Source organism: Genypterus blacodes, unplaced genomic scaffold (assembly GCF_046128005.1).
Source record: "Genypterus blacodes isolate CSIRO-AG114 ecotype Tasmania unplaced genomic scaffold, CSIRO-AGI_Gbla_v1 ptg000003l_1, whole genome shotgun sequence".
Taxonomy (NCBI): domain Eukaryota; kingdom Metazoa; phylum Chordata; class Actinopteri; order Ophidiiformes; family Ophidiidae; genus Genypterus; species Genypterus blacodes.
The window spans coordinates 5,635,447-5,659,664 of record NW_027466817.1 but is presented as its reverse complement, the minus strand read 5'-3'; the positions used below and the strand labels follow the sequence as shown (position 1 = coordinate 5,659,664).

The 24,218-nt window shown below is 43.1% G+C and overlaps 2 protein-coding genes and 1 non-coding gene across 3 annotated transcripts in view; 1 reads left to right on the top strand and 2 right to left on the bottom strand.

Moving 5' to 3' along the window:
* The first annotated feature begins 408 nt into the window (after positions 1-408).
* Positions 409-2,307, top strand: ssr3 (signal sequence receptor, gamma). The gene is made up of 5 exons (XM_076145486.1): positions 409-637; positions 870-996; positions 1,564-1,662; positions 1,780-1,911; positions 2,016-2,307. Exons 1-5 carry the CDS (start codon positions 505-507, stop codon positions 2,080-2,082), a joined length of 558 nt encoding a protein of 185 aa, XP_076001601.1. The 5' UTR covers positions 409-504; the 3' UTR covers positions 2,083-2,307.
* Positions 2,308-2,454: 147 nt separating this feature from the next.
* kcnab1a (potassium voltage-gated channel subfamily A regulatory beta subunit 1a) overlaps positions 2,455-24,218 on the bottom strand; it is a 54,737-nt gene continuing 32,973 nt past the window's right edge. Inside the window, exons 3-14 of the mRNA XM_076145473.1 lie at positions 22,400-22,437; positions 18,106-18,185; positions 17,103-17,147; positions 15,318-15,362; positions 13,008-13,051; positions 12,753-12,839; positions 10,083-10,168; positions 8,342-8,462; positions 7,506-7,600; positions 6,583-6,703; positions 6,043-6,131; positions 2,455-5,953 (exon numbers count right to left, since the gene is read on the bottom strand). Coding sequence (XP_076001588.1) covers positions 5,864-5,953; positions 6,043-6,131; positions 6,583-6,703; positions 7,506-7,600; positions 8,342-8,462; positions 10,083-10,168; positions 12,753-12,839; positions 13,008-13,051; positions 15,318-15,362; positions 17,103-17,147; positions 18,106-18,185; positions 22,400-22,437 — 941 coding nt within the window. The 3' untranslated portion in view covers positions 2,455-5,863. The remainder of the gene's footprint in view (positions 5,954-6,042; positions 6,132-6,582; positions 6,704-7,505; positions 7,601-8,341; positions 8,463-10,082; positions 10,169-12,752; positions 12,840-13,007; positions 13,052-15,317; positions 15,363-17,102; positions 17,148-18,105; positions 18,186-22,399; positions 22,438-24,218) is intronic.
* trnat-agu (transfer RNA threonine (anticodon AGU)) lies at positions 7,178-7,251 on the bottom strand. Its single transcript has one exon. It is a non-coding gene; the product is annotated as a tRNA-Thr (tRNA).

Genomic DNA, 24,218 nt, shown 5'->3' with positions numbered 1-24,218 from the left:
AACCTTTTCTTTCTTTTCTTACACTTTTATCCAATTTCTATCTATCTATCTATCTATCTATCTATCTATCTATCTATCTATCTATCTATCTATCTATCTATCTATCTATCTATCTATCTATCTGTCTGTCTGTCTGTCTGTCTGTCTGTCTGTCTGTCTATCTATCTATCTATCTATCTATCTATCTATCTATCTGTCTGTCTGTCTCTCTGTCTGTCTATCTATCTATCTATCTATCTATCTATCTATCTATCTATCTATCTATCTATCTATCTATCTATCTATCTATCTATCTTGTATCTCCAGCAGTACCATTGGCGTCCTGTAGAGGGCAGTACAAAAGAGTTGACCGCACACAAAACACAAGTGGAGGAAGAAGCCGCGCGGTGTTTCCGGGTTTATGCTGACGCGTCGTTAGCGGCTCTGAAGCTCTGCTGCTCCTACGTGTCAGTCTTCTTGTGTCCGCATCCGAGCAGTAGCACACAGACCGGTCAGCCCGCAGCCATGGCACCCAAAGGCAACAGCAAGCAGCAGTCTGAGGAGGACCTTCTCCTGCAGGACTTCAGCAGGAACCTCTCCGCCAAGTCCACCGCCCTTTTCTACGGCAACGCTCTCATCGTTTCTGCCATTCCTATCTGTGAGTAACACACAAGCTAATGCTAACAGCTAGCACTGACTGAATGAAGACAAACTGACTCAATCAGAGCGTTGTGAGCGTCTTACTGCAAGTTTAGCATAATTAACCAAAGAGTCTATAAATAAGAAAGTGTATACCTCACACTGCAAACTTACAACCGCCGTCCTGATCTGCGTGTTTGTTTTTCTGTCTGTCTGTCTGTCGCTCTGCCTCTGTCTCTGTCTGTCTCCAGGGCTCTTCTGGAGGATCTGGCATATGGACCTGGTCCAGTCTGCGGTTCTGTACGGTGTGATGACTCTGGTCAGCACGTACCTGGTGGCCTTCGCCTATAAGAACGTCAAGTTTGTACTCAAACACAAGTAAGTGGCAGATAGTTTCAGAATACACACACACACACACACACACACACACACACACACACACATGTTTACCACCCTCCTAAAGAAAATGAACCTTTATTAGAGTTCCATACCCAGACTGGACTCATCTGATAAAGATTATTTTTCTTTATTTCATCATAACAGACCTGAATCAGCAGCAACATATTGGAACTTTGGTTTCCACATCAAATAACGAATATATACTGTATAACAACTAATGCCTCAAATGTATGTCCATATATACTCCATATATACACTATTAATTCATTCATAATTGTTTATAACATCAGTAATCAGTTCATACAGACACAAACATATGGACCGTTTCTCCCTTTGACCCTGTTTGTTTCATTAACTGTATGATGTCACTGACTTGCTTGATAGACTCGGGCATTCTATTATTACAGTAACATTCAAATGAACAGTCTTTTCATCATCTTTCCAGCAGATGAATTGGCTGTAACCGTGTTGTTTCCCTGCGTTCTCATTCACACATTTTGGCAAAAACCTCAGCTAACGTGTTGTTGTAATTCTGTTATGGTGCAGAGTCGCCCAGAAGCGCGAAGACGCTGTTTCCAAGGAGGTAACCAGGAAGCTGTCTGAGGCTGACAACCGCAAGATGTCCCGCAAGGAGAAAGATGAGAGGTAAAGTAAACGTTGAACGCCACTTTATCAATATTAGAACAAGCGATGAACACCACGAGGGCCTCAGGTCCTTTTGGCAGATGAATTTAAATGTCGTCCGTGTCTGTAACTGTTCAGGATCCTGTGGAAGAAGAACGAGGTCGCCGACTACGAGGCCACCACCTTCTCCATCTTCTACAACAACACGCTCTTCCTGGTGCTCGTCATCGTCGCCTCCTTCTTCCTCCTCAAGAACTTCAACCCCACTGTGTATCCTTTCACCTGCTGCTTTAATTTCAATCTTTAAATAGTAGTTTAGATCTTTTTGTTTCTTTATTACTGTGTACGTTTTGCCTTAACTCACTGTTCTCCAGCAACTACATCCTGTCCATCAGCGCTTCTTCGGGTCTGATCGCATTGCTGTCCACCGGCTCCAAATAAAGCACGGAAAGGAAACACTGGAGGGATGGAAACACGGGGGCTAGGCAGAGGAACGGGGATCAACTAGTGTTTATATTTTCATTAAGATAAGGGAAAGGTTATGGACCGAAATATCACATTTCAGCTTCATGAAATTCATGATCAAATGTCTGGATTGTTTTTCTCCAGGTCTGTGTCCCTCTCTGTTTTTGTAACGATTAAAAGTGACCAGGAACGATCCACAAACGTGTCCATTGGCAATGTTTTTATTTATTCACACATCGTATTTACAGGAAAGCCACTGGTCAGGAGAGGAAATAAAACACTGATGATTTGCATGTCACTTTGAAACGAGAACCTAAGTGAGCGGAGTCTCACACTCCTGTACCTGGACACGGCGTCCTGCAGACTACATGACACTGCTTTACATTTCCACCACAACAGGTGATACGGATCAGATTCATATGAGTAGCAAAGTGAGGGAGGAAGCTTGTCATCCATTGCAGGTCTTTATGTGCTTTGTCATTATGGTCCTAAGCAGATTTGTAGCTTTGTTCCATTTTGGCCATTAAACTAATGCCTATAGACAATTTTCCACTTTGATGATATTTGATACAGTTTCATTAATGGTGATAAATGATATTTTATTCATATCAATAGGATATTTGTTTGACTTTGGAGACATGGGAACAAAGCAGCAGCCTCAGTAAAACAGGAGAATGAAATCAGATTTACACTCATTTTGACTCAACTTCCACACAAGTATTTTTGGGAAACAGTCCAAATAAAAGCCAAGAAGGAACTCCTAAACTCTTCCTTGCTGTAAAGAGCGTAGGACTCTATTCAGAAGCATTAGGATTCAAGACGCGTTAACTCTTGGCGTCATTCAGCTCAAACTGTTTGTAAATGTCCAATTGAAACAGCAGAGGATGGACAGACTTCTATCAGCTCTCTAAACACTTAACTTGTAATGAAAGACATCCCTGAAGTTTTCTGTTAGTGGGACACAAGTGAAGGCACTCTGTCAGGTGGATGTCTCCACACACACACACACCAGCAGGCCACATTCCAACAGGATCACTGACTCAAATCCCTTGGGCCACTCGTTGACTTAAACTCTTGGCAAGAATAAATCCAATCACATCATATTTAATTCCATATTCGTTTAGTTCGTTTAAAGACTGCATGCCCACACAGGTGTTTTGGCTCTCCTGAATAATTGGACCCTTTCTCATTACTACTATTGTCTACTTCAAAGCATCATAACAGTGTTAATAGTCCTGCCCTACCAGCCCAGGTGTGACACCCACACAGACCTGAGAACACCACCAGTCAACATGAATGCATATACCTGTGTGGGTGTGCAGGACATTTACACTGAACTGGTCTTTGCTGCCTGTTTACAGTTTCTTAAGTAGAATAAACGTTGACACTGTAATCCTCGTGTGTAGAATCCAATTTGTATGCTAAACTGTATTTTGACGTGAGAACATAAAAGCTTGACTGGATTTAGTTTTGTTAATAGAGGAGTCATTAACTTAATGATGATGATGATGATAAAGTGGAGGTCGGGTCATTCAATGTTTTATTTCCTTTAGATGTCTGCCAATAGTCATATGTAATTGCACCCACTATCCAAGGACAAGCTGTCTAAAATAGGCCCCTGGACCCACGGCTGCTAACTGGCTCCAATATGTGTAACAGCATTTTTGGCAAAGGCCTCCACAGTCGTAACTGACTCAAACTCCCTTTGATTAAAGAATGGAGGGAATTACGCTTCATCAAATGAGCACCAAGGACAAGAAAGATACTCAGTTGGAACCTGGCCAGCATATCTGCGGCCCCTCTGTAATGGCTTGTTTTCCAAACGAAGAGTACAACGGCAATGGAGGGAAGGTGACAACCAGGAATTCGGAGAGGTGATTATTGTGGAATAAGATGTAGGTCATTGTTGATATACTTTCTGTTCTCCCACTTTACAAATGCAAAAGCGACAAACCAAACTGAACCGTACAGCTCCTAGTCAGTGTTTTATGGGGTCAGAAATCAGTTGTGTGACCGGTGGGAGTGACGCTGTAAAGCCGTGCTGGAGCGGAATGAGATGGCGTGTGGATGGAACCCTGCAGTGGATGCAGCCATACTGCAAAGGAGCAACAAATCAACTGTATTTACATCTTATTTATCTGTTACAGTACAGTGTAGTTCTGGTATGCAAGAGAGGCCATTTTGCTTGTGTTTACAAGTAATACCTTAACATTATGTACAGTACATACTGCATAACTCCCGCCGGTAGTTTAACACAAAAACAATATTCATTAAATGTCAAAATAAATGTCATATTCATTATCTATTCTAGAATAAATACTGTAATCTTCCCCATAACCCATTACCTCGCCTAATCATTTTAATGCCATTCACAAGCAATTACAGCAGTAATCATGACCGTGGTCAGGCATAAGGTCAGTATTTCATTACATTTATTATATGCTATGTCCATATCTGCATGGTTCATTTAGGTAATCAACAATGCAGGTTCAGTTTACAGGCAAGAAAGCAGACGATTACGTCCCCGTAATGGATGCAAACTGAAAGTACAGCAGTCCACTTTTGCAAAGCATACAAGAATTCTCGCTTTTTGAAGCGGAGCAGCAGTTCTTCAAGAGGACCACAGGGGGGCAACATGCGTCACTCTCGGCATCAAGTCCCCCCCAGTCCCATCCCAGACCACGTAGACACTGTCCTCAAATCCTTTGTTTCACAGGGAGCTGAGGGCGTCTGACAGTCGATTAACTGTAGAGAAGTTGCTTCATAACTTGCTTGAAAGCTCTGCAGGATATCTTTCTGCTTATTTCTGTGCTTTTAAAGAGAAACGTGAGGCTCGCTATAGTAAAGGAAACGCATGCATCTGTTGGTTATTATGCTCTGGATTTGCAGCCTATGAGAGAACTACTGAGAGTGAGTCCATATTAGGAGATCGGGACTGAATAAACCTGGTATTATTTATTATCTTCATTCAAGCCAATTCAATATGCTCTGGCCTCAGGGTTACACTGTTTGAAATTAAAGGGCCTCGCTCAGAATGAAAACATCTATCACAAGTGAGAGCAGGACGTCTCGTTATTGCTAAACCTCAAATGTCACGACTGGAGTACACAAGAGAGCACTGAGATCAGATACGGATAATACTTGATACACTGGACAAAATACTAACGCGTTTTTCTTGTGTGTGTTAGTCAGGACTCTAAAGAAGTGAGGTTGTGGCTTCAGGGTCAGCGTGATAGGAATGTGTGGTTGTGGGTGTGTGCCCTTGTACAAAGTGCTGTTAAAGCCCTGTCAGCTATTTGAAAGTTTAAATAAAAGATGCTCAAACATGGGATGTGGTGCTCTACAGGGCAGGAGAGCTGAGATGGTCTTAGTGAATGCAAACTAGCTTAAGCTATGCATAGTTAGAGTTTACTGGGCTAAATTGGCGAGCAACTACCTTAGCTGGGGAGTGGACTAGGATGTGTTTACAGGCTGCAATAGGCTGAGTTTGAGAAGCGTTTCTTGGCTGAGCTGGACCGGACCTGAGATGAACCTGGTAGAGATTTCTTTAAACAGGGAAAGATGCGATGCTGTGGGCAGGTAGCAAGGCTGTTCTGTTCCAGGCTGACATGGGGCTGGAGCTGAGCTGGAGCAGGGCGGCCCCCCCACGAGGAGGGAGCCACAAGCGTTAACATTGGAACGGTGGGGGTCCGTGGTGGTGGTAATGGTAAAGCAGATGGGCGCGGCTGACCTCTGGGTGCTCCTGCGCCTGCCTGGTCTAAGAGCGGTAGTCCTTCTTGCTGTACGGCCTGTTGCCCAGGATGTGGTCGATCTCTGACACCACGTGAGACGTCATCTTAGGAAGGACCTGATTGAAGGAGGAGAAGTGAGGTGATAGAACAGGCACAGAACGCCAAATTAGTCGCCAAATGTGTGTGTGTTCCTGCATGTTCCTACCTGAATGGCCCCCAGGTTCTCTGTCAGCTGTTCAGGATTGGAGGTTCCCAGGAGGACTGAGCTCACTCCTTCGTTTCTTAGACACCATGCTGCGGGGTGGGGGAGGGTGAAAACATGCATATTTAATAGCGCAGAGTTCGATCCCTGTATAAATGATGGAACGAAAGCAGAGGAAGGAGACAGACAGTTTATCTGTGCCACTGAAATTCAAAGAGTTTCCACTAGATGGCGCGCTACCATCATTACTGCCTCAACTACTGACAGCAATGACCACAGGGAACATAACTTTTTGCTCATTAGTTTGTAGCAACCTGTGTCCCTCTATGAATCTGCTATTTGCAGAGACACAAGCCACTAAAATAAACAATAACCGCTGATGTGATGAAACAATTACGGCCGTTTAATAGTATCTGTAAGCGTTGCCATTTGTGCACCTGCGAATAGTTTTTGTAGGTTTGTGCTCTTTTTCAGGCAGTTTCTACGGTAACTGCAACAGCAACAGGAGAGGAGAGGCGAGGGGTGAGGAGAGTCGAGTCTTACCCACGGCAAGCTGAGGCAGCGTGCAGCCCACCTTCTCTGCGATGTGGTTGAGCTCTTTCAGCTTGGCCTGCTGCTTCCTCCCGTCCTCGCTCACTATCTTCTCCTTCAGCCACTGGTACGACTGATGGGGGAAGAGAGAGAGAGAGAGAGAGAGAGAGAGAGAGAGAGAGAGAGAGGCGTAACTTTAATGGTACACTGTGTCTTCACATGTTCCTTTTTTCTACACATATCTGGGGCATGAAGGCCCCAGTGTCCCAGCAGGTTTGGATGTATGAAACTTGAGATGCTTCTTATTATCTAGATAAGATACTTTTATTTGTCAATTCATTGCAATTCAATAAATTCACACAGATTTGAATTGCATGTTGCACCTCTCTTACATATGTAACACAACATAGACATGCTTTATACAGAGGGAGTGCAGGGCAGCCATGATTCGGTGCCCCTGGAGCAGTTTGGGGGTCTTGCTCAAGGGGCACCACGGCAGTGCTTTGTAGGCAAACTGGCAGCTGTTCCAGTCTTCAGGGACTCCAACCTGCGACCCTACGGTTCCTGACCTGAGGCACCTTTGGACTGAGCTAATGCCGCGCTCAAAAGGCACTGCTGGGATTTGAACCCAGGATCTCCTGTTTACTAGACAGGCGCTTTAACCAACTAAGCCACAGCACCACTGGTCTTCTGTAGTACCGCTATCTTCCTGAGTTTGACCCTTCGGACAGTCTCAGTTTGGGGCATAAACTCAACAAGATGTCTCGAGTGGCTACATGTAGATGACCTTTAACCTCTTTATCAACAAGCTACTGCTGAAGTACTCAAACCAGCATGTGTGATATGTGCTGGCCTGATTGAAGGAGATTCAGTAAGTCACTCATGAACAAGTGTAATGACACATGCAGGTGTGATGAATATCTGGATTCGCTCACCTTCATGGAGGCCCTGGAGGATTCCGGAATACCGTTTTCATACTTCCCCGTGATGATGCCGCACGCCAACGGCGACCATGTCATCGCTCCGACACCTGCGAGTGCCAACACCGTGAGAAGAAGGAAGAGATGTGTGAAGAAACGTGTGAGAACCAGTTCCACACAAAGTAAAAATGTTAATAAGATGATCCCGGTGGTAGATAAGTAACAGAGAATACTAGAAACGATGCGTTTAATGACTTATTTACTTTCTTGCTTACATGTGAGTGTGAAGAATGTACCACTGGATTCTGTTTGCACCTACACAAGCTCACATTTCATCATCAGGCACGGCTGCTATGGACTAATCTGCCTGTTTAGTAGACGTGAAGAATATCACACACGCACACACATTTGAATCATTTATTTACAGTACATCTACATAAAGAGCAAACGGAGCAGGACATAAACAAGAACAACACTACAGCCGCATATCTTGGACAGCTGCCACCACGCACAAATACACACATTTACAGGGCCTGGCACAGCTTTGTTCTATGGGTATAAATAGCAGCAGCGTATGTGATGTGACGACTCTCAGTGGTGGCTGAGGTTGCGTGTAGACACTTTAGACCACTTAGCTCCAGCCGGTGCACACGTCCCAGACTACCAAAGACTAATAGCCTACAAGAGAGGCTGGTACTTAATGAGCTTTGTCATAAATGCTTCTGTGCACAGTCAAAGATGCGGTCGACCTCTTGTACAAACGTCTCCCTGGACTCCTTGGTTTGCGAAAATGACCCGGTTATCATTACAGGCCACACACACACACACACACACTCACACAGAACGCTTACCTATTTTATGGTAAAGCTCAGGTAGTTGAACTTCTACTTTCTCCCTCTGGAAAAGGTGATACTCTGCCTGCTCACACACGGGAGGGACCAAGTTAAACTGTCTGGCCACTGAATACGCCTCCTGTAGACCAGAGGAGAGAGGGAGGAGGAGGGGGAGGAGGAGGAGGAGGAGGAGAGGGGGTTTCTTTACATCATCACAAATCAGTTCTCCTCACCTTTCTTGTACCTTCCAACTCTCATTCCATATGCAGTGTAGAATGAGAGTAGGAAAGAAAAAGAGCGAGCGAAAAGAGGGAAAGGAGGATGTTGGCAGGATGAAAATGCATTTAGTGTGAATGCACAGTGAATGCAAGGTGTCAATCAGTATTCCATGTCACAGCTCTCCACAAAATCATATTAAAATTTCCACATATGCCTGCTTATCTGGATTTCCACCTGTCTTTCATCGGGATGCCAGAGGACATGCTCACACACACACACACACACACACGCACACACGCACTCTGGCTGCCTCTTTTATTTTGTAGATCTCCTGCTGTGGCGCACATGTCAGGAAGAGAGAATGGTAGGAGGGGAAGCTTTTGAGTGTAACGCAGGGATAATGTTGGTGCCATCGCTCATCTGGCAAATTACAAGATGCCCTTCCGTGCCGCACTGGTGTCACACGCCTACAGCTCTCGTGTGCGTGTGCAGCAAGTGTGTCTGTGTACTGTACCATTGCTCTGTCACGCACACTGCGAATCCATGTTTACCCCCCCCTTCATTATTGATGCTATCTAAATTACACGGCTTTCGTCTGCGCTCGTGTTCTTCAAAGATATCTGCTCCCTTTCACAGAGATCACAGAGCCAAGATGTCAACACATGTCGCTGTGGTTAGAGGCAAAGGAGGGCGATAAAGACGTGAGAGCCAGAGACAGAGAGGGAGAGAGAATGGATGGTTGTTAGGTCCTTGAAAGTCACATTATATGATGTGTTTGTTTCATAATTCCTGCTGTGGCTTCATACGCCTGCATTCTAATTTCAGAGGCAGCTGCAGCAGGAGGACAGCAGGGATATTGTTAGTGACAGTGAGAAGACACAAAGCCAGAGGACACCACTGTGCTGCTGTGAGGATCCTTTCCTAGAAGGACCTGCACTTCCAAACACCACTCCTGGCTCCATTTCTTCTCATTTCTCCGGAGATTGCGGCTCTGCTCCTAGTCTTTCAGGTTAGATTCAGGCTCCTTCGTTGATGGATCGCTGGGGAAAAACTCCTCTATGGACTAATAAAAGAATGTGGCCACTTTCTGCTGTGTGGTCAGTGGGAAATGCAATCTAACAGCAGGAAGCCTCCTCCAGAATCCACTGTGGATTATTCTCGCATATTGTTTGGAATGACTCACATTTTGCACAGTAACACACAGTGGTTAGTAATTTCAGCCACGTTTCAGGGCCTTTTCAAACCTGTAATTCATCTGTAATGGTAGACCTGGTTCCCTTGGATCTATTGGCATCCATTCATACAGGCCAGGCACATTTGCCAATCACTCAACTTTCTGCCTTTCTGAATATTTCTGCACCTCCTCCTACAATTTGAACGCATCATCACAATATTTTGCATGTAGACTGTCTGGTCCAGTGTTTTAGTCCTCACTGTTTTTGTCACAATTTGCTGCCAAAGTTCAGCAGTCGTGTCTAAACAAACTTCAGTCGACCTGATGGTGGCGCTATAACGACAACAGTAAAAGTTGCCTGCTTACCATAATCTCCATGGCCGTCCACCGGGATGTTCCCCAGTACATTGCCATGCCTTGGTTGATCACGTAGGTCATAGCCCGCACGATCTCTGTGAAGACAGAAACACGTGTACATATGATGGCTGCCTATCAGTCCCACTTCTATCTTCAGGAATGAATCTATATGCTCTAGATCTTGATTTTCTGACTCCTGCTCAGATCTCTCATGGTCTGATCCACCATGACACTGATCACATATTAGTTGATTGATTAAAAATGGCTGTATGAAGTCAGTGAAAATAAACAAGAAAGGTACATTTATTGTTGATTCAAACCACCTCAGCACACACACCCAGACACACTCCATTCAAGTGTCCTTTCCAAAAGCAACAGCATTTATCCTGAGTGTGAAGCAGTTTGACTGCACATTTAGCTCTGTTATACCTCATGGATCAGCCTGAAACCCAGCAAAGTGCTTGGGAGTATTGTTTTAGGGACTGTCTGCTGCATCTAAATGAGTCCAAGGAGACACAAATGTTTATGTATTCAAAGCATGATCATGAGCTGAACCATTGCACACCAGAGGTGATCAGAAAACGAGAAGCAGCGGAAAGAAAGAGAGACGCTAGTCCAGAGAGAATGATGACCAATGAATGAAAAGGAGACAGGTCATCAGGCACCAGGTTGACACAGTTTGACTGGTTGAAAAGTGGGCGACATTTTCAACCCGAATCAGAAAAAGATAAGCATTTAACCCAAATAACAGCCATTAAACAGCTTTGCATTTGATTCTGTTTCAAGTTCACGATGCATTAATGTAACGATTGTTCACACCTCCTCAAATCCTTTTTCACCTGCTGTCAGCTCATCACCAATCCTTAACAGCTCCTGGAACGATCTAACAAGCTCGCCCACTGAAGCCCTCTGATCACATTCAAGCCACTGCATTTTTAATTAAGCAATTAGCTGCAACACTGCTGACTGCGTGAGCCAACAGCCGTCTGGGCCAACAAAAACTCACATTACCACTGTTATTAAGGTCACTCGTCATCGGCCTCCACTCGCATTAATTATATTGTTGTCTTCCTCCGTGGCGGGAATGTTGTACTTCAGGCTGTCTCGCAGCTTCTTGGCATGCAACAGAATGAAGTTTCAACTTTTAAAGAAAATGTTGACAGAAAAGCTTTTGCTAAAGGATTACAAGGAAGTGCAAGCAGACAGCGAGGAGAAGTTAAGGAATACTTCTGCATAAAGCTGTTTCATCAAGTCGAGCTAAAAAGAGACGAGTTTTTCCTTTTCTCTCCTCCTGCTTTAAAACAGAACAACTTGGAAAGTGATAATTATCAAGCTTCATCACAACTGTCTTACTGTGTAACATCCCACTATGGTAAATAATACAGTATTAGACAAGTAAACAATCCCTCTGTCTCTTTCCTGTCTCTTCCTGCTCCCGTCTTCCTTTTCCTGCCCTCTTGCCTTCCGGCTCCGTGTCAGCAACACGCTGTGATTGTGCACTGAATTTCCAATTATGCTGCTCGGCTCAATTTCCGGAGAGCACAACAAGAGAGCAGAGAGAGAGCAGAGAGAGAGAGAGAGAGAGAGAGAGTCTAACAGAAGGAATGAGCGAGTAAGAGGACGGGCGTGCAGATGGTAGGAGAGGTACATCCATGTGGAAGAATGTAAGTGAGAAATGAGAGAAAAGTGTAAAAAAAAACACAACTTTTAGGTGTTTGATGACATTATTTTATGTGTAGCTGAGCTAACACGCATTATTTAGAAAGAAACACACAGCGTTACTTGGCTTATATTCCCAAATCAACTCACTCTACAAGCCAAAATTGAAATGAGTGAGAAAGCCAAAAAATATAAAACCTGTAGTTCATTGAATTGTAGAGTAGCAGAGTACAGAAGTCATTAGTAATGATTTAATGGGAAATATCACGTTTACATGTCAGAGCAACAAATGGGGGGTTTGAGCATGAAAGTGTTCAAGAATAAACCGAAACATTCACATCACCGTGTTTTAAAATACACTGTACTATTTTGTTATTTACTCTCTGACTTGTCTTGGAGGAACATATTTGCCCTGAAGCCTCTGAATGCCTTGCCCCCCCCCCCCCCCCCCCCCCCCTCTCCAAAACACCAGCCCATCAATCCAAAGTGGTGCTTCAGTTCACTTCAGTTCAATTCAGTTGCTGATGTTGGATCTAATAAAAAGGTGCAGAACTCTCAAGGACTTGATTCAATGTTTTCTAAAAAAGCAACCTGATTGCTTTAAGATGATGTCATTTTGTTACTGCTATTTATTTATGACATGTTTCACAGTATATGAGATACATACACAGTTGATTCACATGTTGAAAAAATGTAAAAACTATGAATTTCCCTCAAGAATATTCCCCCTAATAATTCCCCTACAGAAATAAAACCATAAATTGAGGATGTACTAGGAAGTATGTTGTGTTTGTGTTTCTATAATGTTCTGGGTAAAGTAGTTCCTAATTAGATTTTGACCTTATTCCCAACTGTAAACTCTCTCTATTGCCAATGAAAGCAACAACGTACACACCAGCACCGGAAAACAAGCAGATCACCATGTTAGATAGATACTAGAACACGTCTGATGTTCAAGAAGCTTTCACTACTGCTTGTTTTTGGTATCGTCAGCGACACACAGTTTGGTTGCTGACTCACCCTCCATTGGAGTATTGCTGTCTGGACGGTTGGCAAACACCACATCTACATACTCCAACTGCATCCGCTGTAGAGAGCCCTTTAAACCTGAGGATGGGAGAGAGAGAGAGAGGGAGAGAGAGAGAGAGAGAGAGAGCGAGAGAGAAAAACAAATTTATTTAATCTCTATCTCTTCTGGAATTACACTATTTGTTCGCACTGTTGTAATTAACTTTTTTTCCTATAATTTGTTGCCTGTGTGTTTGCCTCTCTTACCTTCTATAATGTGTTTCCGTGACAGTCCCCTCTCCGTCTCTGCTCTGATGACACAGACACAAACCGATAAACCATCAACAGGCTGTAATGTGTGTGTGTGTGTGACTTCACCATCACACCTCACATACAAACATACAAACACAGGCCTCTCATATATCTCTGTTATGATCCTGTGTTCATTTCCTGTTTTATTTTGTAGTATGTTCCTGTTGTTTCTGTTGCTTTACTTCTCTGCCCTCATGTTTCCTGTCTGGTGTTAGCTGATCGTTCTCATCTGTTGCAATCGTCCTCACCTGTCCCCCCGTCATCATCAGTCTTTCCCTCACCTCTGTTTCAGTTATTTCTATACTTCTCTGGTTTTGTCAATAAGGTCTTTGTTTAGTCATGTTTCATGTGTGTCTGGATTTCTAGTTCTCTTTGTGCGTTTCCCTGCGTGTCTGTAATTAAAACCAGCTTTCCGTTATCCTTGTCACCCTGCGTTTGAGTCCTCACCCTTGCTCTTCGCCAGTCTCCTGTATTAAATTAAAATTTTCCTGAACTCTCTGACACAACTTTCTTCTCCAAATGTCACATGGAAGGTGTGAAGTAATTGCAGAGTGCTTTCTGACCCCAGCTGGGTGACACAAACCATCACATCACCACAAGCGCATCAGGCCGTTTTATGTAAATACAGATCACTGTGTGTGTGTGTGTGTGTGTGTGCAGAATTCATTCCAGCATATTGATTAATCTGCACGCTGTAGGAGGTGGTTGGAGGCCTCCAGATTCCCCACAGGTATTATCAGACACAGTTGGACAGTTTCTACTAACATTCCCTGTGTGTGTGTGTGTGTGTGTGTGTGTGTGTGTGTGTGTGTGTGTGTGTGTGTGTGTGTGGGTGTGTGTGTGTGTGTGTGTGTGTGCGTGTGTCCATATTTGTCCCTGTGTGTAATGAATTGCATTCCTCTCTTCTACTCAGAACTGTTATTGTCTGTTCCATTGTTTTTATTTATCATGAGTTTTTCATGAGACTTACTTCAAAGGGACTCTAGTTTGTGTTTTCTCTAATTCCAATTATTGAAGTCACTAATTTATTTTGTGAGTGGTTTTCGGGTATGCAGCAAATCTGTGGCGGACCAGATGAATGCAGTGTCAGTGAGTTTCAGAGCTCCTTTTACACCAAATACCTCCACTTTAATTAGGATCTCTGTATCTTGATGAGTTTGATCATATTCATTTCCATCCAACTTCCAACTGTGCTTGTCATTAAGAATTGTGTGATCTATGTCTAAGGGTTAACTTTGATACAGAGAAGTCTGCTGACACAGAGATAGAGATTCAGATGGACAGGAAGCTTCAACTAAGGTGATCTGTAACTGACAAGATCAGATTCTTCTTCTATCCACAGCGGGGAGGTATGAAGTTCATATGTTGAGTCAGTTAGTATGAGTGGACAATGCAAGACAATACAGAGCACTGTGTTGTTGAGTGGAACATCTATCAAAGGACAGTGATATCAAGTCCGGAGGTTTTCAGGATCAATGATGAATCAAGAGACTGAATGCATCACATGTGGTACATCAGGGATATTACATGATGTGATCATTGGAAGGGGATCACTTGAAGAAGTGGTGATTGAATCAAGATGGAGAAGACGCCACTATCATGTCATCTACAATGCACAGGATGCATGAAGAGGGATGTGCCAAGAGGAGGGGACCACCGACCTCCAACCAACACAAAGGAAGAAACACACCCACAATGGAACACTTTAAATTCTATGAAGATCTTGAGTTCGGGGCTCATTGAGCTGAGGTTCACACAGGACTTGGTTGCAGTCTGTGGACCACTGAAACTCAGTGAGACCTCAGCTGAGTTTTGCTCTATATCACAACTTTAACCTCTTTTGCTTATTAAACAGCTTAAGTGAGATCTCTCTCAACTTGGTGACTGAGGAGACGTGGGAGGACGTGGTGGAGTTTTCAACATGAGGGTGGATTTGATCTGTGGAACATGTCCCAGCTGTATGGAGGGCACTCACACCTGGCTTAGTTGTAAATGAGATTGGATCACAATGCGAGCGACACCACTTCCATATGTGGTCAGATCAGATTGCATTCAAATTACAATGTGTGAGCGTTTTAAACCTTCCAGTAAACATGCATGATAATGTATCCAAACACAGACTGCATGTTAATAGAGCCCTTTCAAGCAGAAATCCCTTAGTAACGTGGCAAAGCAAGTTGCCTTTATCAGTCACATTTGGTCAGAAAGAAGGTCATGCAGAGGTGATTGTGGTGATTCCTCCTTGAAAACCATTTGTTTACTTACTTTCCTCCCCAGTAGAGTTTAGTTGTTATGACCAAACTGGATCGCCTGAGTCGGAAAGGAGAAAGACACAGAAATACGCATTAGTCAGTCGGTTCTTCAGCTGAGACACACACATTTCTCCAGAACGATCTCACCATTATGGATATTCATTCAACCTCATGTAAAAGAATTGAAAGACCACAGAGCCCAAAGAAATAAACAAATATTTAACAAACGCTGAGCTGTGGGTGTAAGTCAGCTCAGCAGGATTCAGTGAAAGTGAACAGCCTGATGGTGATTGGTTGACCTGGCATGGACTTTATGACCTTTACCCATTACTCTATCCCAACCATTGCTGTTACGAAGCTGATTTGGAGTTCAGTGGGTTTTAATGAGACCTCTCCTCAAAATGTTGATCTAATAACTGGCACATTTGAAAGATGCCACCCACATGTTATGGAAGACATTTTGGTGACACCCTGTCATTACTGCAGGCAGGGCCGGTGCTTTGTTGTTTGCTATGTTGACAGTGAAATCATTCGAATGAATTTCTTGTCATATTCTTAACCCAATTTTTGCTATTGTACTACATCTGTGATACTTCATGCCAAAATAACAACCTGTGTGCAGTGGAATGTTACAGTGAAAAGTGAATACGATCAATTTGAATTAATCATGCTTACAATGGAAGCTAACAATGACTCATTTTCACAGCAAAAAAGCTTTCAAAACACCTTGATGTGTGGAATTTCACTTGCTTTCTTTATGCTTTTGTTTACGCTCTGACAAGCCGAAGACATCCGTAACGTCCCATTATAAACAAGCAATCAGCAGAGGGAATTGTTCATTACACAGAATATTTCACACCAAATCTGAATTAAAAGTAAAAGCGGCTCATCGCCCCTCAGTATAGCTCGTTCTCCTTGTCAAAGTAACAATGAGACTCAGAGACTGAGGTGTCTGGTTCAGTGTCACCGCCGCTCTGGTATGAGACACCGGCTGGTCTAATGGAGTCGGCTCAGTGAGCGTCACTGTGCCGCATAATGGCAGACGAATGAGCCACAACGCAGAGGAAAGTAGAACTGTGTCGCAGTCACACTGGCACAGAGGAGCTCATGTGCAGTTGTACATGCAGTCAGAATAAAACACGATAAATGTATAGACGATTAGTTATGAAAGAAATGTATTCCACTTAGCTAATACAGTATTACTTATAGATTCTTTGTCATATTTAGATTTTTTTCAAACGTTCTATTCCACTTTCCACACTTATATGAATACGTAACGGTGTGAAATGTTTGTGTCATGTTCCAGAGAGATTAGGCCCAGGCAGCAATGGTTTCCAGCTACAAAGTATCCTCCTCTCTCTCTCTCCTAACAAAGAGGCAACAGTAACAGAAACATGTAATAAAAGTAAAAAATGAAGCATCGAGAGGCTAAAAAAGTTTGGTGAGGAAGGCTAATGGGCCCTTTTCCAGGGTGCCCTTGAGCAAGGCGCCTATAAGCCCCAGCTGCAGCAGTGTGGCTTATCAATACCCAGCAGATAAGCCTGTGGACGTGCTGTACTGAGCAGGGCATCACTCAGTGTGTGTGTGTGTGTGTGTGTGTGTGTGTGTGTGTGTGTGTGTGTGTGGCTGCGGGCGTGTGTATGTGTAGTGATTCTCATTATTTGTGCAAGATACACACATATGTCCCTCGTTGCTCATAGAGGTGACGAAACACACAAACAAACACACACACACACATACACACACACACACACACATACACACACACACACACACACACACACACACTGGCACATACCTCCAGCATTTCTTCTTGATAATGTTTCCAAGAATAACTTCCGCCCTGCAAGGCAACGTAAATGAGATGGTGTTATTAAATTGCACTTTGAATTCATAAACACCCCGTCCACAAAATCCTATTCCTAATTCACTGTCACTAATCCAAACAGCTCCTGGCATATTAAAAGGCGCTGAAACGGTTAGTTCATGAATGGGTACTTACGCTGCATTTAAGGGCTTGATGTAAGGCCACAAGCACTTCCTTTCTGTAGCTGTTTGACTGATTCAGCATTTGTTACTATTTTTAGAGACAGACACTAGAAATGTCCCTTACCAGCATTCATGACATTTCATTTCTTTGGCCTGATGAAACTTATATACCCACTCTGCCATAATGCTGCAGACATTTAAACTGGTTGAGCTCTGAGGCAATAATGAAAATTCCCCATCTTGCTGGAATAAAGCTGTCTCAGTCTGACAATGTGCTGTGCAGCAGCCCCCCGCCCCCCCCGCCCCCAAACGGACTCTGATACTGCCGATTAGCTCATTGCAATGCTGGTCAGCAGCAGCTCTAATGCATTTTGGACACAGAAATCCACAAGGTTTCAATTTACTGCTGATAAATGTCACATAGCAGAGATAGTGTTAATTGTAAACATAAAAGGTTGATCTTATCTCAGGCACAGCTGCAAGCCAGAGTAACTAGAATGCAGCAATGTCCTCTTAGTTTAAGTGAATCCAGGTGTGTAGACTGAAATTACAGCCATAATTGCCTTTTAAGAAAAACTAAGTAGGAATGATGATTATCATGTCAGGTGGCGGTGGAGAGAACGTTAGCAGGTGGGTGACGCTTCAGGCTGACGGGTTGGTTTCACTGCATAAATACAGGCTCAAAATTGTTTCCTGCAGCCACAGTGAGTCCAAATCTCTGCATGTGGTCATACAAAGATGGCATGTTTGCGTGAGGCACACTGAGCTCTGGTGCAATGTGCACAATTCTGAGAGGTTCATGTGACACCCACCTGCCACCCGCGTAGACCTCAGCTGTGTCGAACAGGTTGACTCCACTCTCGTAGGCTATTGTCATTAGCTGCTCTGCAACCTGGCAGGAAGTTCGATCACACACACAGACACAGAAACACACACACACACACACACACACAGGATACAGAAAGGTCAGTGTTTGAAATACATTTTTAATGTGTTTCATCAAAACATTCTCAAGAATAGAAATAACATCACACACAAATAGTGCATTGCATTTTCAGTGTGTGTGTGTGTGTGTGTGTGTGTGTATTCACCAGTATCCTGATATACAAACTGAACGAGTAAAATACAGTGTAAGAAAATTCTATCTCTGCAATTTAGTGTCAACTCATTCTACTGTCAAAAGGATTCATGTCACTGTGCATGTGTTAGTGTGCATGTGTTAGTGTGTGCATGTGTGCATACTGTATATTCACCACATTGACACCATAAATCATGCGACCTGTATCCAATTTCCTAGTGGCAACTTTTATTGCACGTGGGCAGTAAGTGAATTTACCATCAATTCCCTGCAGAGTGTGTGTGTGTGTGTGTGTGTGTGTGTGTGTGTGTGTGTGTGTGTGTGTGTGTGTGTGTGTGTGTGTGTGTGTGTGGGACACGACAATGGCGAGTTTAATAAAGTTTGTGCACATAATTCCTGTGTGTTTTCCTGCTTTCCTCCATGTGCAGAGCTGCCAGAGAGAGGAAGTGCTGCATCAAGAGAATTAAGAAAATGTCCCCCTTTGAGAATTAGTGTCAAGCTTACTCAACCTCATCTATGCAACCACAGGAAACACATGTGTGAGAATAACAACAATAATAACAATAATTTAGTTTATGTCATCCCTTTATAGGCCTAATCTGTTTGTGTGTGCCTGGAAATGCGACAAATGTTGCCTGCAACTACTCCTCAAGCAGTGTTGTAGAAATGGGACAAGGCTTTTTATGATGTACGTGCATGTTAAGATGAATAAAAATGGTCAACTTACAGACCCGACAACCCCAGCTAGCAAAAGGCGCTACAATGCCACACATCAAACCTCACTTAACATCCTGATTTAAACACAGAGTTCAAGGAAACATGTTTTTAATGTAATTCAAGTAAAGCACAACTCATAAATCCAATGAACTTGACACTAATGGTTTGACAAAGGCTGTGAATGACAGGAGACAAGCCTCAGCACTGTGACTTTATCGCAGTTTCAGCAATATAAGGCCTCCAACATGAATTTGTTTGATGTAAACTCAGATATGAAATGCAAATCCAGTGATTTTAGCAAAGGCTGAACAGAAAGGAAAGAGAGAACACAGAGCTACATTTCATTATGGCCCACAAGCCTCATTCAAACTCTGAGCCCTGGGCTGCCATCAGGGGCAAACAGAGCGGAATCAAGAGATGGAGTTCAGATAAAGGAGGTCAGGCTGGTAAGAAGGGTCACTTAAGGAGAGGCGCTCTTTGTCTGATTGTTCTAGGAAGAGTGCAGACAGGAGACAAGCCATGTCACAAATGTTAGGGCACCCGAGGGTGATTTTACAGAAAGTCAAAGAATGATGGACTAGGAGTTAGTGCTGAGGTAAGAAGCTGCAGGGAGAAATAGAAAGTGATGAGACGAGAGAGAGAGAGAGAGAGAGAGAGAGAGAGAGAGAGAGAGAGAGAGAGAGAGAGAGAGAGAGAGAGAGAGAGAGAGTGATGGATTGATGAAAGAGCTGAACTCAGTGCCAGTAAGGATAAGTAAAGGGAGACGTGTTCAAGGCAGAGAGAGAGAGAGAGAGAGAGAGAGAGAGAGAGACATGAAAGAGGACACAGAGAAGGACAATCATCAGCTTTTAATGGCCAACTCTCTGGCCTTTGGTGATTGGTGATTCATTCATTCAGTCTCATTAAATTGCCAAAAGGTCAATCAGTGTCAGGGGCTGCTTATATTTAAACTCACAAGGTCAGAAAGTCTGTGATAGTGACCAATCAGTGCAGCTTCCTTGGATTGCTGACCACCGATCAGGTCATGGAAAGTATGTTTGGTCAAGTACGGCACTTTATTTCACTTGTGGTACCTTCAACATCTAATCCACCATAATTCTGCTGTAACTTCTAGTTCAGACTTCACATTCACCATGAAAAACTCAACTATAGGGACATTGTATCTATAATGTCACAGATTTTCATTATCTTTAATAAAATTCTTTATCATGAGACAGGTTCATGTTATTGAATCAATAATGCATCACTGAGGGAACATTCTCAAATGAGTACTGCTTTTTCATATTTGGGTACAATGAACTGCAGACTTGCACCTCCATTATACTATAGTTTATTCCAGAGAAACATGAGAACTTAAGTAATGAGTTTGTGTGTGTACTCCTCTACCGCTACATCTGCCATACGAGTAGTTGGGGTCAGTTTGGTAGGGTTGAAACAAATTGCTGTAATAACTTGTAAGATACACAGACACACACATTCTCACACACACACATATGCACCCGTCCCTCTCCTATAGGAGGACACTGACTCATGTTTTAGATACAGTTTGTTTGTTTGTTTGTTTGTTTGTTTGGGTACTGGAGGAAGCATTCCCATGCTGTGGCACTGGACAGATATAAAGTGAATTATGTGTTCCATCTCACACCCACAAAAACAAAGCCGCAGTAATAACCCCCTCCACACTCCCCACGCAACCCTGAAATGATGAAATGACTGTACTGCCTCTCCTTCACACTCACCTCAGCTATGAGAGGCACTTAATTCAGATTCACTTCGCAAGTTATGGATCCACTTTTGGTTTTGCATCCACTGTGATTGCGTTGAACTTTCCCTGTCTGGGAATCTGTCACCATGCAGAGGGGATCATAGTCATTGTTCTCTTTAGGCGTGTGTGTTTGTGTCATTTGATGCGTACACGCAGTCACACAGGTCTGCTGTAGAATCTAAAAGGTGTGCCAGAACAGTTGTGCTTTTCTTAATGAGGACAGGAACACTGAAGTCTACTGAGGACATGCAGTATATTTAGGGTGCATTTGATAGCTGTGACATTGAACAGGGGGCATTCAGGACAGCCGGGGATTTTTAACCCAACGGCACAACAAGCAGAAGTTACCTGTTCTGGAATGGCTTAAGGTGGAAGGTCCACAGGGAACCTCTCTGTCTGGCTTCTTCAGTGGAACGGATGTGAAACAGACTGTCTGTGGCTGTGGTTTTCTCCACAACAATATTAGTTGATAAAAGTGTGCAGATGATACATTTTAGTGTAAAGGAGAGGAGAGGGTTGTTAAGCTTACAGCGCGCCATATGAGTTGATGGCAGTAAAGTGGTATGATAAGCCTTATGGTCAGAAGAATAATACAGTTATATAAGCTTAGTGCCTCTATGTGCCCGAGGGTGAACTCTCTTCTATTCTCCTTGTGTATGTGTGTGTCTGTGTGTGTGTGTATGTGTGTGATGACCATGGGCAGACCCCCAACAGCAACATCAGTGCATATTAGAGTTCATCAAATTGAGTATACACACACAGACACACACTGTGCTGACACACAACAGGGACCCCACTGTCACACTGTACATGTTATTAATGTTTCACTCTCTCCTGACCAAATATTCAGGGTGTAAAGGGCAAAGCCTTGAATTCATAGTGGATACAGTTCTTGTTCTTCATTGTACTGGTGCTGTTATCTATCTGAAATTGTTTACATGTGATAAAGTTGAATTTCTCTGTTTATGACTGTGAAGTTTACAATACATCTATAGTGAATCAGAGTGAGAAATCAGAAAACACCTTTGCACATGGTTCATTTCCAATGTGGTGTCCAGCCAAGTCAGACAGGCTCGTTCAAATGAAGCATACTGAGGTCCTAACACAACACCAGAGTAAAGCAATACCATGACAGGGGCCAAACAGCCAGTGTGTTGTGAAATGTCAGCAGCCGGCAGAGCTACTGGAGCCTGTCTACAGGATGCTCCCTGCGCTGAGTAAGCCTCAGACAGCAAGGTGAGTTATGTGCCAATCACTTACCGCAGCACAACTTTACCGCTGCTCATGTGTAAGCAGTCTGAGAAGAAGCAAAGTGAGTCCTGGCCTTGAGTATCATTTTAAAGATTTGTCAGTATTTGTCTGGATTTCTGAATGAATATTTGAATATCCAGCCTGTTTTTCTACAGTCTACAGCAGCAATATGTATTACTTATATATATCCGTTGAAGGTCAAGCTACTTTGTACCCCAGATCACATGAAATGAATCAATTAGCAGATCCCATTAACATTAAATAAATTTGCACGACAGGAGGAACGGTTTCTTACCTCGTCTGTTATCTGTCCTCCAAATGTGACCCATGTCCCTGGAGAGGGAGAGAGAGAGAGAAAGAGAATGAGTGAGCAAATACATTTCAAATATGCTGAAACGTGTGTCTTTGATTGTGTTGTCCCCCAGGGTCAACAATGCTAATCCCCTGGCTGGGACGCCAGGCAAAGGGGGCGTTGTCGGGTTCCCAGGAGGAAGATTCTGTCCCAGTCAGAGCTGTGGCTCCTTTTGCAAAGGTCAGTGCCTTTAGTCAGTATGTGTTACTTCAATTGTACCGCAATTACAGCAATATGTGAACACTTTGGCACAAATCAAGAGTTTAATCTGAGTTTAATTGTAGTTTTCTTTTCCTTTTGCTTTTTGTATTTATTGAAGCAGACATTTTACATGACATTGTGCATACAATTGTAGGATATTTTGGAGATCATTTTTTATACAGAAAGAGGGAGAAGAGGAGAGAGAGAGATAGAGAGAGAGAGAGAGAAAGAAGGAAGGTTATTATTAGGTTAGTATTATTATTACTATTGTTGTTGTTAAACTTTATACGTAGACCCTGAGGTAGAATACAAGTAAATTTGAAATTGCAATGATCTCATAGGGTAAATACAGTTTTGACAGGATGATGTCAAACAGCAATGTATGCTAGTACAAATTACATCATAGGCTGTGGCGAAAAGAAGGAGAGAGGAGAGAAACAAAAAAAAACAATACAAAGAGAGGACATTCCACCCAGAAACCCAACCCAACCCCGCAAACACACAACCCTGCATCCATACAACCCCGTCCTGGCCCGCCTGGGATGTAAAATAAAATGAACAAATAAAAAGGAACTGTTTGGTCTTAATTGTAGTTTTCATCAATGGACAGACTGAACTCATACAGTGATGACACAACACTCTCCATGTATAGGGCTAAATTGTTTTTTTTACATTAAATGGCATCAATCTATTGACGTACCAAGTATGTGTGTCACCACTGTGCCTGTGTGTTAATCTGACATGTTCCCAAATGCTGTGTAAACAATGTTGGTTAAGGAGACTAAGTATGTAAATCACCTGATCCAAGAGAAGGCACTAAATCCTCTCACTGAACACTCTCACTGAATTATGCATGTAATGTTGTTATGGCAGAATGCTCTTCCTATTCTGATTATGTCTGGACTGGAATAGCTTCAGCATCTAAACGTGCCCCAGTCTGCCAGACAGACAGCAAAACCTGCAGGAGGACGCGCTGGAAATCTGGACCGCATGATAAGATAAGATGCAGTCTGTTGACTTTTTACTGAAATTTCCCCGGGGAAATAGATGTTTTAATCTTTTGAGGTAAAGTTAAATGTAAAATAATGATCAACCTTGGTACATACTGTACTTTGCTTTACCTGTCCAATAAGTAGAAGTACCAAGAGGAAGAAGTTCTCTAATAGCTGAAAGCGTCTGGTCCGTGTGTTTGTGTGTGCATGTGTGGAAGCTCCTAGCGTAAAACCAAAAATATATATAATAAAAATATAATGATATGCTAAATGAAGAGGTAAGTCTTCTTTGTTGACCTCCATTACTTGGCTGTCAAAATACAGACTAAAGATAAGGCACACTGAGAAGGCAATTTACTATCTGCTCATGCCAAAACTGCACAATAGAGCTCATTACTCCATATATTGCAATAGCACTTACTCCAGGAGGTTTGCCTCACAGGTGACAACTTAATGATAAATCTGCATATATCTGTATAATTATATTACTTTAACTCAATAAGTATTTCTCAATATGCAACATCAGCAGAAATGCATCCTTTGGAGGTTTTTGTGATGAACTGACATGA